Source organism: Drosophila navojoa, chromosome 3 (genome assembly GCF_054131105.1).
Source record: "Drosophila navojoa isolate 15081-1374.11 chromosome 3, UAZ_NAV_1.0, whole genome shotgun sequence".
NCBI classification, from domain to species: domain Eukaryota; kingdom Metazoa; phylum Arthropoda; class Insecta; order Diptera; family Drosophilidae; genus Drosophila; species Drosophila navojoa.
The window spans coordinates 17,668,841-17,685,971 of NC_142891.1; the positions used below are offsets into that span (position 1 = coordinate 17,668,841).

A 17,131-nucleotide genomic window follows, 5' to 3' on the forward strand; every position below is an offset into this window, starting at 1 on the left:
GATTTCAAGGCAGAAACGGATGTACAAATTGCAAAACATAATTCAAATTGTTTGACTCGCTTTTTTTGTTTTTTTTTTTTGACAATGACTGCGCCAGTTCCACTGATATTTTGGCAAGTGCTTTTATCTTGGCATATGCATGTCCATGTCTATGTGTGTGTGTGTGTGTGTATTTGTATTGAGATAAGTGGGGCTTGGAGGCTGCTAGTATTTTATCTGTTTGCTTAAGCTGCAGTCAGCTGAGCGCGCCTTTAAAGGTTATTAACGGGCACAGTGCTACGTGGCGTATGAGTAACATTAATTAGCTGAAACTGCCAGGCGAAGTGCGCTTAAAAAGCAATTAAATGTGCTTAGCATAAGTTGCCAAAATATTTTGCATGCATTTAGTCGGCGCTTCAAAACCCAACGCATACTCTCCGGCGGCGGTCGCAATCGAATTTTTGGGCTAGCTGGATTTTTAGCCGCTTTTCTAGCCTTTTTCTTTTGGCACACAAACTCTCTCAAGTTGCACGCCATTTGACTTAATTAGTTGGCCGACGCCACTGCTGTTGACGCCCACTTTAGCTGTGCAGGCGGGCAGTCGTGTAGGCGGGGGCGTGGCTGTTGCGGAAAAACTATGAATTTATTTGACACTTGAATAAATGCGGTTTTTGCGGCCACAACGAAAAATGTCAGCCCATATTTTTCGGCTGGCAGCAAACCCTCTCTCTCTCTCGCTCTCTCTCTCTCTCTATCCATCGCCCATCGACAGAGAGCTCTACCCAGGCGGTAAACGTTGCTCCGTATTGATATATAACCCATGTCTTGCTTGTTCTTGTGCTCGGTGTACTTCATGTTCGATTCACAGCGCCGCGTCGCATATTTCCGTTTCCTGATTTTCTTAGGCCAAAGCCTTGCCACACACACACACACACGCTCATACACACATGCATATGTGTGGCGTGTACTTAACGTTTTGTAAAATCCCATTTTTGCTCTCTAATTTATGAATGTAAGCGCTAAGTATGCGCTCATGCCAGTAATTGTGATATGTGTAAGTGCATTTGGCTGGCAGAGACAGCACCGAAAGCCAAAGCCCCAGCCACAAGCCAAAGGCGCCAAGCGAAAGGCGATGATGTCATTTGCCTCAAATTTGGAGCTGTTCATTTTCAGGATTGGATTAATTTGAATTTGAATAAAGAGATAGAGATAAGAAAAAATAAAGGAAATAAGTTTAATATTGTAGTTATGTGACGTGACTACTGTCAATGCCATCTAAATATTATAAATAATAATGTGCATTAGCTATTTAGCACAACAACACTTACATATATACATATTCTCCTTTCGACTTGACTATGTATTCGTGTTGGTTCGTAGGTTTGTCTGTATATCTGTCTCTCCTTCTGTCTTCCCGTCTATCTCACAGTCTGTCTCTGAGTCTGTCTCTCTGCCGGTCTGTCTAAGAGATCAGAAGATCATTTAAGTTGCCTATGTGAATGCATCGGCCTTCATTTGGTATTTACATTTGAGCAAACGAAGCTAGATGCTTGAAGCGGCAGAGAGAGCTCCCATTGGTCACTTAAAGTTCGGCTGCGAAAGCCTCTACCTGTCGTCGGGCTCTACATCACGACCTAATGCTTGAGAGAAAGTTGTCCTATATAAAGGGCAGAGCTGCAGCATTTCTTCAGTCACTCAGGCCCAGTCGTTCAGTGCAGTCAAGTGAGGTGGGTGATCGTTCAGCTGAGCATTAAAAACCTAGACGAAATACTTGGAGCGTATGTTTGGATCATATACTGGGAAGAAGTACTTAGAAGACCGATACGGAGAACTTTTAGAAATAAGTTTATTTTTGTTAAAATATAGGTGGCAGCCTCTGAATTTTAGGGAATGTATGTATATTTATTAAGAGGGCATGGAAAATATTGCTATAAACTATATAAAAATTAGCCTCGTATGTATCTGTCATAAGATGATGAATTCCAACCAATAAAAATATTTAATGAAATATAATGTAAAACTTAAAACAATTAGTTTTACCGCTTTTTGATGTGTTATTTTTCAAATTGTTTTCACTCCTCCACAATAAAAACAAGTTGGCAGCAGTGCTCTCAACTCTTCGAGTGAAATATTGTGGCGTATCGATACTATATATCGATACCCGTTTCGATTGCCTGTCCGTTTCAAATAAACACGTGCGCCTGGTGGACGTGTTTTTGTTTAGGGAGTAGCTTAACATTTATTTCGTTAACTATGGAAGCAACAGAAGTGACGCCGTCTAACAATACGGAGACAGCAACCGTTACCAATGAGGTAACAGTGACAGCAGTGGCCTCAAATGCAAACATCGCCACAGAAACTGTGCAAGCAACAGCTATCGAAGTGAGTGCCGAAAATGATTCAACAACAGTTGTTAGTGAAGCAAGCCCAAAAAAAGCGACTGCAAGTGTGCACAAAGAGAATGAAACAGCGACAACAACCAATCAGGAGCAAGGCCAAACGCAAAAAGGTAGATTTAGTTGTCCTATAAAAGTACGCATAATAATTTAAATATAATGGTTTTAGATTGTGCTTCACCTGCAGAGACAGCAGAGGCAACCCCAGTGGAAGCAGAGCTGAACAGTGGAGAAGAAGAAGAAGAAATGTCAACGTCGGTAACATCAGCAGAAACAGAGCGGACTATCGAGCCAGTAAAATCAACTCCTCAAGACGAGATCAGCCCCGATGCTGCAAATTCTCAAATGGAAGTGAAAAACTGCTCGTCGGCAGTCAGTGTCAATCGAACAGTGGAACAAGAAACTGACAGCAATGCAGTGGTTGAACCAGAAGTAAACCACCAGGCAATAGCTGCTAGTTCTCAAGGAGAACTTGTCGCTGCTGTGAGTGCAATGGACTGCGAACCGTCGCCAACAAATGAAGGTTTAACTGCATCAGCGAAACAAACAAATGGCTTAAGTTTACTCTCTGGCTATGGCTCTGATATGGACTCAGACGTGGAAGAGCCACAACCAATAGCAGACAGCGACAATGATGATATTGTGGAAGTACCAATAACAGGACCCTCCAGCATGCGTCGTCAAGCTGTCGCCGTCAGCTCGAGCAGCGAGACCAGTAGTGAATCAGACTCCGATTCAGAGGCAGAATATCTTACAGTATTGCGCAAGAAAATAGACAAACGCATAAATACCGATGATTGTGATGACGATGACGATGATGATCTGGAAGATGATTCGAAGCCCCGCCGTCGACAGCCGCCGAGAGTGCGGGGCGAGATGCTGCTGGATGACCTACCTCCAATTGAACAGCTTGAGATAACCGTTCCCGAGGACGAATGCATTGAGCTGGGCAAAGTGCAATCTATAGTGGATCAATTAGTTTTAGTCAGTGTCCTGCCCAACTCTATGTTGTTCGATTTGGACACTGTGCTCTTTCTAGAAAAGGGACGCAAGGTACTTGGCCAGGTCTTCGATGTGCTCGGCCAGGTGGCCGATCCACTTTACTGCGTTCGCTTCAATTCCAATCAGCAGATCAAAGAGCGCAACATCAACGTTGGCGACATTGTCTACTGTGCCCCACAAACAGAGCACACACAATTCGTTATACTGTCCAAACTGATGCAGGTGCGCGGCTCGGATGCATCGTGGGAGCACGATGTGGAACCACCAGCGCGCTTCATCGATTACTCTGACGATGAGGCGGAGCGCGAAGCGCGTTGGGAGCTGCGCAAGAAGCGTCAACGTGAACGCACCGATTCCACCGACTCTACGGAGACGGTGACTACGGCGACAACATCGAAGACAGAAGCTAGCGAGGCAGCGCCTCGACAGCGGGGTCGACGCGATCAACGCCAGTCGCAGAACTATTCCCTTGGCAATCAGCAGCAGCAGCAGCGCCAGCACAATCAATCTCGCTCGCAGTCGAGAGACTCGGAGTACAACTATCATCCCAGCTACAATCCAGGCAGCTGGCATTCGAATTACTATCACAATTATCATCCACCTGCGGCCAATTTCAATATGATTCCCGGCATGGGATTCCCCATGCCCACGCATGGCTATGGCTATATGCAGGGACCACCGCTGCCACCACCACCTCCGCCACAACATCCCTATGGCATGCCCATGGGTATGCCACCTCACATGTATCCACCGCATCCTTCGCCCTATGGACCACCGCCTCATCCGCCACCCAATTAAACATCAAATCGCTTTTATTCACTTTATTCCAATAAAAAAATTTGTTTAAAAATTGTTTGCTTTCTGTTTTTTTTTATCGTTAAAATGCTTGAAGATTTTGTTGTATAAAAAGGTACTTAATCTGTGTGGGATCTCAACAATAACGCTGATTACAGGTGTGTGTGCGCATTGTACATATATGGCTGGGTATAAACATATCTAACGGTGTGTGAATGCATGGGTGTATATGTACCCAATTGACAAACTTTTTCCTTAAATTTCAAAAATTGGATTAAATAAATATAGCGGATTTATAAGCTAAAGTTTCTATAGGTTAACAATTTCTTAACAGAAATTTTAAAATACATCATGGATTTGTGGATTCAAATATATTTATATATAGATTGCTGTTAGGTCTATTGCAACCTGGTTTCCATTAAATATTTTTGCATAACTCTATAATTAATTTTGTGTTTGTTTCCTTTAAATTTTTCTATCAAATTTATTTTTTTATAATATATATTATTTATATTTGTGACATTTTTAACAATGCAAGTTTTTACATTTTTTTAATTTTGGCTCTTAAACTTTTTTTGTTTAAATGGTAAAACTTTAAAATTTTGTTTTTAAATTAATTTGTAAATTTGTGTTTATTAAAATATATAATTGCTGAATAATAAAATAGCTAATTATTCAAAAATTGTATATTGCTTGTGTGACTTGAATTTATGTACTCTACAATCTAATTTAATAATAGATTTTATACTTATGATATAACAATTTTAAAATTTTGGCAAGGATCTTGAATTTAAGGATCTCCGTTAAAAATGTATAATCTTTTAAGGATTTGCATTATTTTTGATATTCTCCATTAGTTACTACACTGAATGAAACAAAAATTGTTTGTAAAATCGAGTGATTCGTTGGATTTTCGTTACGTTTGTCAACTGGGCCAATATATATATAGATTATATATATAACTATAACTATATATACATATGTATATGCTTTATATATGGTTGCTTTATATACAGCAATCGAATCGGGTGGAAGCACTGTGAGCTATTAAAAAGCGGCCAAAAACAATGTTAACTTCTTGGTGATTATGATTTTACCTGTATATATCTATATATATAAATATATGATATATCTCTAAAATGCATGTATATGTGTGTTTATAATTGGATATACATATAGTTGGATCGAAATGTTAAGCTTATTCGAGAGGCACAGGCGAATGTGGTTGAATCGAATCAAAATAGGAAAGTTTAGCGAGCCTAAAGCTATTTACATGGAAAGAAAAATATTTTAAAAATAATAATAATCAAAAATAAGTGTGTGATGATAAACAGACAACAAATGCAGAATAACTATAATGGTAATCTGTGAACAACATTCTGTTCTTTTGATTGCCTAACGTTGTACGATTTGGTCGCGCTTCTTGAGCAGAATGAGGATAACAGTTATATTATCCTGTGAGTCCCTATCCTTGGCAGCCTCCACAAGCAATTTGGGAATGTCTTCGAGTTGGGTGGTCGGCTCCGCTAAGCACTGATAGACGGTCTCCACAATGAAGGCCTCGGGCACATGATCCCAGAGCCCATCGCTGCCCATGACCAAAAAATCATGCGCGTCACTTAGCTGCACATCGACAAAATCGGGCTCAGCTATGACAGCCTCCAGGCTGTAGTCGCCAATGGAGCGACCCACATTCAAGATACCATTCACGCGCCATTGGCCCTGGGCATGAATGACGCTGCCGCCGCTCATTTCGATGCGCCGCCTTTCATCCACAGCCTCTGGTTTGTGTGGTTTGACTAGCTGCAGCTGAGTCCGTTTGCCTACAAGCAACGCCTTGGAGTCGCCCACCCAGGCGATATACAACTGCTGTCCGTTCACGATCAGGGCACAAACAGCAGTTGTGCCGCTGGTGATGCGTTTGCGAGCAAACCGTTCGTCCGCCTGCAAAAAGGACGTCTCAAAGGCATTGCGATAGAAGTCCACAGTGCACTCCCCATTAGTTCGCACTCGCTGCAATTGCTTGGCCAACAAATGGGGTATCTGACTGGTTGCATAGGTGGCGGACAAGGCACCCGAATGGCCATCGAAGACGCCAAAGAAACGGCAATCTTTGTGATCCACTAGCTGATACATTTCACCAAAACGTTCCAGGCACACATGGCGATCTTCCATTTTGCGCGGCTTATTCTTAACAGCTGCGACACTGTGCGATGGTGCTGCGGGCTGTAAGGCGCATGCGCAACTAGAGGGCTCCTTGCACAGCGCACCACTATCGGCATAGGTCTGCAACTTATCCATAGCTGCATTGTCCGTCAGCTTAAGCAACAGCTTCTCCAGCTGTAGGTTGACAAACTTTTGTAATTTTAATAGATCATATTGTGGATTGCTGCCGTCTGCCTCATTCAGCTCCAGCTCCTTGGCATGACAAATCTCCTGCTCCAGCTGTGAGGTGGCCAAATGGAGAAGCTTCAGCTGAAAGGAGACCGGACAGCCTTGGGTTGATAGGTATTTCCAAACGGCTGAAATAATTTCCGCGCGCCTTTCATCGCCGTTCACTTTATAGGTGTCAGTGCTGCTACGCGTTACACAATTAATGTTGCGAGATAGTTCGTTGCCAGAGGTCAGTTCGCTGCTTACGGCTCTTGTGGACAAAAATTCTTTAAATTCCAGCAATTGCGCACATTCCGTAGCTGCTTTCGTTGGATCCGCGTCCGCATCCATTGACATATTTCTAAACTGATTATCTGCTCAGCTAAGTTGCTGTTATGCTTACTATTCGGCGCGCTAGACACATGAGTTAATGGATATTAGTAATTGCCGATGATTCACCCGCGCACTTGCATTTTTTACGCAATGCTTCTATTTGTTTATATATTCTACGCAGTGTGGCTGCATTTGATAATTGAAAATTTACCGCGTTTTTTACCAAACAAAACCGGTGATGCCACCTTTTAATATGGTCTAAGTTCATGTTGTTTTCTTTTAGTATGCCAGAAATTAAGCATTTTGTTTTCTACATTTTCGTATATTGCGGAGGATATAATTTAAAATTAGTTTATTATTGAGCACTTGTATTTTATAGCTCGAGATGCACATATTTATCACTGACCAGACAGTCAGTGTATTTATACTACCAGTGTGAATGGAAAATTTCTTGTTCTTCCTTCACTGCCGGCAGCACTCAGCTGTTGCTTTGTTTTGTATTAAAGCCAAAAATTATTTAGTTTAAATTGTTGCTTTATTCTATTATTTTTGTGAAATGTGTGTTGTTTGAACACATTCATTACATTTGCAAATAATGTCGACACCACTCGAACAGCAGACAGATGAGCGCGAAGCTCTGCAATCCATTTACGAAGGCGATGAAAATTTCAAAGAAATCAACTTGACCACATTTCAATACAAGGTAAGGGCCACATGCACCAATCACGGCAAATATGTAGCTATAAATAATTTGTTTCTCTGCTTTAGTATGGCGAAGAGGATAGCTATAAATCATTTCTAGTGGAGCTACAATGGGGCGAAAATTATCCCGACGAGGCACCCACGATCAATCTGAATACCTTCTACAACCGCAATCTGTAAGTGTTAATGAAATACCACAACACTACGCATCTTTTTAAGAACACTGTACTTTCAGCTTACCCGTTGTGAAGGATGCAATAGAATCAGCACTCAAAACAGAGGCAACCCAATGGTTGGGCTGTGGCATGACATATACCCTATTCGAATGCCTTAAAGACAATTTGGAGCAACTGACTGCCTTACAGCCCGAAACTGCGCCCGCCATGGCTGTCGTAGACGACGGTGTTGGAGCGCTGAAGATATCAGATCCGACAGCAGATGCCAAGCAAAAGGAACCGAAGAAGGAGCAATTGACAAAAGCGCAAAAGCGCCGCCAATGGGAACGCACCGATCATAAGGGCGAACGTGCACGTGGCTGGGATTGGGTGGATATCGTTAAGCATCTATCACAAACAGGCAGCAAGGAGGACACAGCAGCGGCCTTAGAGAGTGCAACAGCGGCAGCCGCAGCCAATCCGGTTCTGCACCCACTTAACACCTGAGTTTAGATGTCAACTAGTTAACTAATTCAAATTATCAACGAATTCAATCAAAACAACAAATAAATGTCAGAATGTGATCAGCGCTGTTGCTGCTTGAGTCCATTAAAGCCGATCAATTTACAACACGCATGTCTGGTTATTCTTTTTGGAGAGACGAGGCCAGCCACTTGGCCGCTAGGGTCAAGTCAATGGAAAATCAAATACTTTTTATAAAAATGGAAAAAAAAACACTGTATACGCATAGATCAGTCCCAAAATTTCGATGCGCTGTGTCAGTCGCTTCGTACGTGTTGATGATGTAATATTTTAAACGAAATTATGTTACAGTTCTTATTTAAATTTTTTATAGCGTTAAATATTGTCAGTTAATTTTAGACAGCGGGCGTGTTAAGTTCGAATTCGATATTTAAGCATAAATACCTTGGGGAATACTAAGCGCTCTCTCGAAACCAGTTTAAGAGATAACAGAGAGCGAGAGAGAAAGAGACAACAGGTCCGGTGCGCGTCGGGTGCAATAATAGATTCAAATACTCAAGGTGGTGTGAGAGAGAAGACTCGTCAACATTAGCTTATCTAAGCAAATATTCTACAATGGGTCACAAATTCTCTTGCCTGCGTCGAAGCAAAAATTCCGACGAACACTCGAAAAGCGAAGTCGACTCAAAGCTGCGTATGCGCACTATTAATGCAAATCTTTTAACAGCTCCGGGTAAGCTTTGTTTTTGTTTTTGAAATATTTGCTTTGTTTACATTTGACAATGATAATGAGACTGCATACTATTATTACCTAACGTCGATTTTACCTTTTTTGTATGCCAATTCGCTGTTCGCTGTGGGCGTACGTGAACATTTCAAAACTATCTGCCTACAGTCTAGCCATTTATTTAATTTTTGAAATGTACATTATATATGTATAAAGATATACATATGTATACATACATATATGTATATCTAGTCAACACTTGTAGCAGTCTGCTTGCAAGCCTTATTCATCAATTCTACTTAAATAGCTCGCAAATGAACATTAAGCAAATATCAAGCACCTGGAATCTGTTATTCAATGAAATAACACCAAAAATAAACGTAAAACAACAGCTCCCAAAAATTGTTTTGATACTCGCTTGTGTGCGAATGAAAAACGAGAGTGGGCTCCAAAATTGCGGACTTCTTCAATTATATACTTATATATATTTGTACAATAAATATTATAAAATCATTTATTATAAAAATATATGTAAAAATATATTTTATTAGCGACATTAACTTTGTTATATTAACTAATCTTCACATTAAGTTTGAATATTATTCAAATAACCCTCGTACATGAGCTGAAATAGCTTTTGTATTCCAAACCTTTTTAAAACAGTAATTAATTATATTAATCATTTGCAAACACACAAATTCTGTATATGCAAAACATAAACTTTAAAATTTTTGTCGCTTGGCTCATGCTCATTTTCAGGTATAATACCGGAGTGTTAAATTTACTGCAAAAAAAAGGTTTGAGATTCTTATCTTTCATACTGTTTCCAGCTTAGTTAAAGTATGTTTAAATATTTGAAGAGTATTTGACCTTCGAAAATGTATTTTTCTCGCGTTTATTATAACTACTAAATAGCATGATAATACAGGTATTATCAGTTGACAACCTGTTTGAGGCTGTATGAAATAATCAGGTAATTTTAAGCTGTGAAAAGAATGTGGACTATCATTTATGTTATGTACTATGCACTAGACAGATTTAAATTGGAGATCATAGTTAAAAATATTGCAAATAACAATAATCACACAGCATTCAAAAATCTATTTAACTGCATGCAAATTACTAGATGATTTTGAGCTCTGCTGCAGGCCTGCTTGCACATGAATCAATTTAATTGACACTATTTGTTGCGCTTGTGATTCAAGATTTTAGATTCATCTCTCTGAATTTTGTCGATGACGTAGTCGCGCAACAGATGGTGGTAACTTCTACTGCCAAAGCAACGCCAACGGACGCACCAGAAAAACGCTTCCCGTTCATAATTATTAATAACAACATACTGAGAGAGAGAGAGAGAGAAGGAGAAGCGACGTTCAAGAGATCAGCTAACGGCTATTTTAGAGATGACTGCCTTAGCGCTTTTCAAGCTACATTCTATGGTTACGTGCTTAGCAGGCAGAGAAAGCTTATTATAATTCTCGGTTATTTCTTAATACAATTATTTTATTTTTAAATAATGAATATTATTTAGTTTATTTTGCTGCTATGATTTATATAAGTGAGTATCAATTTAGCTTTTTTCCCCTCAGCGTAGGCAGCACTATAAGCCACAGACAATAGAAGAATCGAGAGAGCGCGAGAGAGGTCATCAGAAACAGCTAGCCAGCCAGCCAGCAAATAAACTATCTCAATCTTCGATATTGATCAGTGTTATTTGAAGCGTCGCGGTGTACGGTTTTTGATTTGCTATTTCTCAGCACCTAAATAAATAAATAGTTCAAGCTTAAAGCGCAGTTTCCGTTACGTTTTGTAGTCTTTTATTGAGACGATGACCCATTGGTATCGCAGCTATGCGCCCAGTTGGCTGCAGCGCTGGTGGCAACCGCCGGCTCCTGCCAAACCAATAAATCCCTACCGGAGTATACGTCCCGGTCCCGATATTGCAAGTAATTAAGTGCTGTGAACAAATTGCAAACAAATCGCATTAAAAATTTTATAAAACTTAAAAACGCTAATATTAAATGGAGTGCAAAAAATAGCTTATTCTCTTTCTTTCTTCTTCTATTTCTCTTTATAAAATTTGACAAAAATGTCATACAAATATAATAGAACTATTTAATGATACCAAAGAATATGTTGACGAAAATAAAAAAAATTTCTTTAGATATATGAGCAATTCCTAAGTTTTTGTTATATGCAACCAGTCACTAAGAAGATTTAAAATATCTTGTTCAAATTAAAAAAAAAAATATGTATTTGTAAATGTATCAAAAAAATTTAGTTTTGTAAATGTTTATTATATTGACAGTGTGAAGCTTCACTCATAAAAATTATTACACATTTGCAGTCAAATTTTCGTCTATGACTTCACGCGCTATTTTGTGTGTGTGTTTTTTTTTTTTTTTTTTTTGTTAGTTGTTTGACATGTTTTGTGAGTTTCCGGCATCTTTGGCTTTACATACATTTTGTTGTCGTTAATATTTATTTTCTGATTGGCTTATAAATCATATAATCATTAACATGAATCACTTTTTAACTTGACGGTGGCATCTAAAGCTGTCTTATCTTATCGCTGTCTATTTCAGCATCCTATGATCCAAAAACACTTTCTCGAAAGGTTAAACATCAATAGAAATTTAAATGCTTTGATTGTTAGGGTCCCAAAGTGCAGCCATGTGGAAATGGAATTCGTACATATGGGTGTATTTATACATACATATGTACGTGCTGGATCGTATATAAAATGTTCCGCTTTTTATAGAAACAAGATTCTTATTATTTTTATAGATTTTATGTTTTTGATTTTCGTTAGCCTTAGAGCTTATTAGTTTTTTTATACACATAAATCGAATCAGATTGCCAAATGCTACTTATAAATTTCGAAAATTCGATTTGAGCAAACAAAAGAAAACAGAAGAATTACAGTAAAATAAAGAGATGGTGCTTTAATAACTTATAAGCCAAAGGAAAAGACTAAGGGTTTTAAATACAAGTATAGAGACAAATTCAACAGGTTTTTAATTGAAAAAAAAAAAAAAAAAAACATTTAAACAAACGATACGAAGCGAATAAACGAAGTATTACTGTAGACAGACATAGTTAGCTTATTATATACTATGAGCATACATACATATATATGCATATACATTTATAAAAATACTTTTTTATGGTATACAAATTTGTCCATCAGCACAAGTGCTGTTTATGTTGTTGCGGCTAATTCCCATAGATCTTGATGATGATGACGATGACGATTTTCTGTCAGTGTTAGGTATAGTCCATGCGTTTGATTGTTTGTTGTAGGCGTTGTCTTCTGTTTATATATCGTTCATACGCCCGATTGTCCACTACGAGAATTAATTGACTTGGCATTGAACTGTTTGGCCAGTGTGCCGCAAACTTTGTATATTTATGGCCAAAGGCGATTATTTAAAATAATTCGTTTCGGCTACATCATGACATGATCAGCTTTGTTTTATGAGATCATCGAGCGCGTTACTTATTGGTAAAAAAAAAAACCATAAACAAAAATTGGCACACTTTAGCAATTGGTTCAGATTTAATTTTAGTTAGGAGTTACTAGTTCAGTTTACATTTTTATCGGTTCTGTGAGCCTCAGTGTGTGAAAATAGCATTCATGCACTGATCAAATATGTAAATTTATATAATTTTTCGTGGGTTTTGCCCCTTGATTTATGAAGTGTCAGGGCTACAAAATCATCGACAAACTTGATTATTTATCCTATTCAATCTTTCAGATGCCGGCAGCTCTGCGGTGTTGGGCGTGCAGCGTGTGGATCTCTGCCTGGCGGACAACCATGACGAGCACCACACAAGTCACTTCTATGCGGCAGCTGCCAAGGAGGCGCTTATCGTGCGACGAGGCGAACCGTTTCGTTTGCGCATCTACTTCAATCGGGATTACAGCCCCAGCAAAGATGCAATCAGCTTCATATTTAGTGTGACGGACGATAGCAAACCGAATCCGGGACATGGCACTCTGACGGCTCTAGTGCCGCACGATGGCATTGATTTTCTGGGCGATCCATTGGAATGGGGCGCCGGCATCGAATCGCACGAGGGTCAAATATTAACAGTACTAGTGAAGCCACCGGCCACTTGTCCGGTAACTGAGTGGCGTCTGGACATTGACACGAAGCTGCTAGGCGATGGCTCGCGCAGCTATCCGCTGCCACTGCCCATCTATATACTGTTTAATCCCTGGTGTCCGGACGATCAGGTTTACATGGAGGACCGAGATAAGCGCAAGGAGTATGTGATGCATGATACGACCCTCATTTGGCGTGGCTCCTACAATCGACTGCGTCCCTCGGTCTGGAAGGTTGGCCAATTCGAGCGTCATGTGCTCGAGTGCAGCCTGCGAGTTCTTGGCACAGTGGGTCGCATTCCACCTGCCTACCGAGGCGATCCGGTGCGTGTGGCACGTGCTCTATCTGCTCTGGTAAACTCCGTGGATGATGATGGTGTGCTGTTGGGCAACTGGACGGAGGATTTCTCGGGCGGCACAGCACCCACCAAGTGGACGGGCTCCGTCGAGATCTTGCAGCAGTTCTACAAGACCCAGAAGTCGGTGAAGTTCGCCCAATGCTGGAATTTCAGTGGTGTCCTGGCCACAATTGCACGTGCCTTGGGCATTCCTTCACGCATCATCACTTGCTACTCCTCTGCCCATGATACTCAAGCATCGCTGACCGTCGATGTGTTCATCGATGCCAACAATAAGAAACTGGACGCAGAGACAACGGACTCCATATGGAACTATCATGTGTGGAACGAGGTGTGGATGCAGCGTCCCGACCTGGGCATTGGACAGTACGGAACATACGATGGCTGGCAGGTGGTGGATGCGACGCCACAGGAGGCATCGGATAATATGTACCGAGTGGGTCCAGCCTCAGTGCTGGCAGTGAAGCATGGCGAGATTCTGCGTCCCTTCGACTGCGGCTTTGTCTACTCTGAGGTGAATGCCGATAAGCTCTATTGGCGCTACAATGGACCCGCCCAGCCACTGAAGCTGTTGCGCAAGGATACTCTGGCCATTGGCCACTTGATCAGCACCAAGGCAGTGCTGAAGTGGGAGCGTGAGGATATTACCGATACCTATAAATATGCTGAGCGCAGCGAGGAGGAGCGCAGCTATATGCTGAAGGCCTTGAAGCAATCTCGTCATGCTTTCAGTCGCTATTATTTGAATGATAGCTTCAACGAGGTGGAGTTCAGCATGGAGCTGAAGGACGACATCAAGGTGGGCGAGAACTTCTCGGTGGTGCTCAAGGTGACTAACAAGAGCCAGGAGCACATTCATCAAGCCACCGGCCAGCTCAACTGTGATGCAGTTCTCTACACGGGCGTGGGCGCACAGGAGGTGAAGACCATGGGCTTCGAGCTGGATCTGAAGCCGAATAGCACTGAGTTTGTGCGCATGGAGGTCACATTTTTCGAATACTTTGAGAAGTTGTCCTCGCAGGCGGCCTTCCAGATCTCTGCGGCCTGTCGTGTCAAGGATACCGACTACGATTATTATGCCCAGGACGATTTCCGAGTGCGCAAGCCAGACATTAAGCTACAACTGGGCAATGGAGACAACGCCAGCATTGTGTCACAGCAGGAAATCGATATAATCTTGCGTCTGACCAATCCTCTGCCCATAGCACTCCACAAAGGGTTGTTCACAGTGGAAGGACCTGGCATAGAGCACCCACTCAAATTTAAGGTGCGTTATTCAAGACTAGAAGGACTTGAAGAAAGGTACAGTTGTTTTTTTTTATTTCCTACAGATTCCTGAAGTACCAGTGGGTGGCACGGCCGCTGCGACATTTAAGTATGTCCCACCATATGCCGGCCGAGGCACAATGATAGCCAAGTTCACTTCCAAGGAGCTAGATGATGTGGATGGCTACAAGCACTATGAGATTGAGCCGCGACCAGGAGATGTGCTGCAACCCAATGGCAGCCATCGGAGCAGCAATATCATACGCCGGCGCACGGATGTCATTCCCTGAACCAAATGAACCAGTTCGATATTGCAAGTCGTTCTTTTCTGTATTTGTAAGTTAAGCTTGAATTTAAGTTTTATGAATAATGAAAAATAAAAGAAAATCGTCAATTAGTTAGTGTCCTCATCATTGTCCTTGGGCAGTAAGTCTTCAATACCAAGTGCGAAAGCGGGCTTTTTGGCCGTCTTCACGAGATAGATACCACGCGCATCCCTTGGCACTGGATCACCCATAAGAATCTTGCTGCCGGTGCAGTTCTTGCCCTTCACCTCAGCCAATGTGCCACACGGCACGCCATAGAATCCCTTGTCACTGTTTATGGATTCCGCAAAGTACTCATACGAGCGGCCGTGACTGCAACCGGCTGTAAGAACAGATTAGTTGGTATTCTATGTAATATTTACAATCTACTCACTGAAGATCTGTGAGATCTCCGTGCAGCCTGGCTGTGGTGGCCCCCCACCATTTGGATAAAAGTCCACCATGCCAATGGGCTTGCGAAAGCCCAAATAGCCCGCACAGCTATGGATCACATCCACAAAATTGGCATCCGTTTCATCTAAATGATTCTCTGGTCCAATGCAGTCCTCAAATGCGGGTCGCGCTGGATCCAGTCCGGTTATGCGACCAACCCGATATTTCGTATAGGAGCCCGCATAGCCCATTATGTGTGCGCCCAAACTGTGACCAATCAGATGAATGCGCTGTGGATCCGCCTCCTTCTCCTCGACCAGCAGATCAATCAACTTGGCCACCGCACGACCCACTTGCACAGTATATCGAGCCGGTGTCAGATAGTAGATATTATCAGCCTGATCCCTCCAATTGATGGCGAACACATTCACCTGCCCCCGCTGGATATATGCACCCCGTATGGACTGTATGGAGTTACTCATGGTGCTAGATTTCCAGCCATGCACCAAGATTTTGGTATCCAGCTTTGGATCGAACTTTTCGGCCATTTCCTGCCAGGTGTCACGCTTACGACGCTCATGCTCAAAATCGTTCTCATCGATCCAGAAATTTGAACTGATCATCTCATTGGGGGAGTCGCTAAATTGATTGAATTAAATTTTATCAGAGATAGTTTTAATCAAATCAGATGCAAAATTCTCACCTGCCATAATATTCGAACTTGATTAGTTGCGGTAAGCTAATGCGATCCTCTGGTGGCGGCTCTACTAGATAAGCCACCTCTGGCTTGCCATCGCCATTGGGCATATATATCCAGGTCTTGTTGTAATCCTCCTGATTCAAAATCACCTCGCCGCGTATGCCAACTGCCAAGAGAACACAAAATTTTTCAATTGATAAAATAGTTTTAATTACTCTCTTTTTTCAGTTTGGAATTACAAAGCAGCAGCACGGGTCGCACGACCTGAGCCAGTGCAGCGAATCCTGTTATTAGCCACTGGACGACCACAAAGGTGTTGGACACCTCGTTGCGACAGGGATTTATCACATTGCAAATGCATGCGAGTCCATAGCCCGTGCCCATCTCGATTGCTTGTCGGTTGCCTGACAACTAAACGAGCATCTTCAAGAAGTTCTTGGGTCTCTCGTTTAGTGATCCTTCTCTCCTTTTGAAAAACCTGTTTCTTAGTTTGATAATTAATTTGCAACGATCGGCGATACTGAAGCACTTAAATTAATCAGGTCAGTCACTCACTCACCTGGCCAAACGACGGTGACGCAGAGCCAACCCATCGCCAGATTCAACATCATTTTTTGTACGTCGCTTTTTTCCTTACGTTTCTCCGTTACTACTCAACTAAAGTCCCTTACGTTTCAGAGTTTTATAGCTGTTGTGGTGGCGGCCTATTTAAAAGTGAGACCAGGGCCAGTTGTCAATCAAGACTGGAGCTGAACTGTCTTCCAACAGTTGTATCCATTGTAGCCAAAGCAGCTTATCAGGCAACACCACAGGGGTTAATTGGGTTAGACCCAAATTAATATTCACTGATGCATGCAACGGCTGCATTTAAATTCAAAATAAATAAATAAATAAAAACTACTCTGGTTCTTCAAGCTTTGAAAAGAAATGCTACAGGTCCACTTCAGCTTAAGATTGACCTGCTCTCGAAAATAAATGAGAAAGATGTCACGTTCTTTCATACATTGATGTGATTGTGTGTGCGTGCATATGTATTATGCATATAGAATTGCGGG

At 41.6% G+C, this 17,131-nt stretch overlaps 5 protein-coding genes across 8 annotated transcripts; 3 read left to right on the top strand and 2 right to left on the bottom strand.

Moving 5' to 3' along the window:
- Positions 1-2,139: 2,139 nt before the first annotated feature.
- Positions 2,140-4,227, top strand: LOC115563111 (H/ACA ribonucleoprotein complex non-core subunit NAF1). The gene is made up of 2 exons (XM_030385577.2): positions 2,140-2,488; positions 2,545-4,227. The coding sequence occupies exons 1-2, from the start codon at positions 2,233-2,235 to the stop codon at positions 4,173-4,175; spliced, it is 1,887 nt and encodes a 628-aa protein (XP_030241437.1). The 5' UTR covers positions 2,140-2,232; the 3' UTR covers positions 4,176-4,227.
- On the bottom strand, positions 4,184-7,082 carry LOC115563100 (uncharacterized). The gene has a single exon (XM_030385564.2). The coding sequence runs from the start codon at positions 6,900-6,902 to the stop codon at positions 5,568-5,570; it is 1,335 nt and encodes a 444-aa protein (XP_030241424.1). The 5' UTR covers positions 6,903-7,082; the 3' UTR covers positions 4,184-5,567.
- Positions 7,083-7,315: 233 nt separating this feature from the next.
- LOC115563107 (RWD domain-containing protein 4) lies at positions 7,316-8,367 on the top strand. The gene is made up of 3 exons (XM_030385572.2): positions 7,316-7,581; positions 7,647-7,756; positions 7,816-8,367. Exons 1-3 carry the CDS (start codon positions 7,474-7,476, stop codon positions 8,240-8,242), a joined length of 645 nt encoding a protein of 214 aa, XP_030241432.1. The 5' UTR covers positions 7,316-7,473; the 3' UTR covers positions 8,243-8,367.
- Positions 8,368-8,519: 152 nt separating this feature from the next.
- Tg (Transglutaminase) lies at positions 8,520-15,970 on the top strand. Of its 3 annotated transcripts, XM_089256767.1 has the most exons (4): positions 10,639-10,891; positions 12,704-14,679; positions 14,744-15,014; positions 15,077-15,970. In XM_089256767.1, exons 1-3 carry the CDS (start codon positions 10,774-10,776, stop codon positions 14,966-14,968), a joined length of 2,319 nt encoding a protein of 772 aa, XP_089112893.1. In that variant the 5' UTR covers positions 10,639-10,773; the 3' UTR covers positions 14,969-15,014; positions 15,077-15,970. The 3 variants fall into 3 exon arrangements, with proteins under 3 accessions (XP_030241413.1, XP_089112893.1, XP_030241412.1); XM_030385553.2 differs by lacking the exons at positions 10,639-10,891; positions 15,077-15,970 and adding an exon at positions 8,520-8,951 and having other exon boundaries at positions 14,744-15,075; XM_030385552.2 differs by lacking the exon at positions 15,077-15,970 and having other exon boundaries at positions 14,744-15,075.
- On the bottom strand, positions 14,990-16,951 carry LOC115563101 (pancreatic lipase-related protein 2). Of its 2 annotated transcripts, none has more exons than XM_030385566.2 (4): positions 16,636-16,951; positions 16,080-16,242; positions 15,378-16,015; positions 14,990-15,326 (listed from the first exon to the last, which is right to left on the bottom strand). In XM_030385566.2, exons 1-4 carry the CDS (start codon positions 16,685-16,687, stop codon positions 15,073-15,075), a joined length of 1,107 nt encoding a protein of 368 aa, XP_030241426.1. In that variant the 5' UTR covers positions 16,688-16,951; the 3' UTR covers positions 14,990-15,072. The 2 variants fall into 2 exon arrangements, with proteins under 2 accessions (XP_030241426.1, XP_030241425.1); XM_030385565.2 differs by lacking the exon at positions 16,636-16,951 and adding an exon at positions 16,316-16,560.
- Positions 16,952-17,131: the final 180 nt, after the last annotated feature.

Coding starts and splice junctions, on each gene's coding strand:
- Tg (XM_030385553.2), top strand. CDS start 8,834: ATGGGTCACAAATTCTCTTGCCTGCGTCGAAGCAAAAATTCCGACGAA. Junction 8,952..12,703: donor AAATCTTTTAACAGCTCCGG/GTAAGCTTTGTT, acceptor TCAATCTTTCAG/ATGCCGGCAGCTCTGCGGTG. Junction 14,680..14,743: donor AGCACCCACTCAAATTTAAG/GTGCGTTATTCA, acceptor TATTTCCTACAG/ATTCCTGAAGTACCAGTGGG.
- LOC115563107 (XM_030385572.2), top strand. CDS start 7,474: ATGTCGACACCACTCGAACAGCAGACAGATGAGCGCGAAGCTCTGCAA. Junction 7,582..7,646: donor TGACCACATTTCAATACAAG/GTAAGGGCCACA, acceptor TCTCTGCTTTAG/TATGGCGAAGAGGATAGCTA. Junction 7,757..7,815: donor ACCTTCTACAACCGCAATCT/GTAAGTGTTAAT, acceptor CTGTACTTTCAG/CTTACCCGTTGTGAAGGATG.
- LOC115563100 (XM_030385564.2), bottom strand. CDS start 6,902: ATGTCAATGGATGCGGACGCGGATCCAACGAAAGCAGCTACGGAATGT.
- LOC115563111 (XM_030385577.2), top strand. CDS start 2,233: ATGGAAGCAACAGAAGTGACGCCGTCTAACAATACGGAGACAGCAACC. Junction 2,489..2,544: donor GCAAGGCCAAACGCAAAAAG/GTAGATTTAGTT, acceptor TAATGGTTTTAG/ATTGTGCTTCACCTGCAGAG.
- LOC115563101 (XM_030385565.2), bottom strand. CDS start 16,460: ATGGGCACGGGCTATGGACTCGCATGCATTTGCAATGTGATAAATCCC. Junction 16,243..16,315: donor GCGACCCGTGCTGCTGCTTT/GTAATTCCAAAC, acceptor TTCTCTTGGCAG/TTGGCATACGCGGCGAGGTG. Junction 15,327..15,377: donor GGAGATCTCACAGATCTTCA/GTGAGTAGATTG, acceptor CTGTTCTTACAG/CCGGTTGCAGTCACGGCCGC.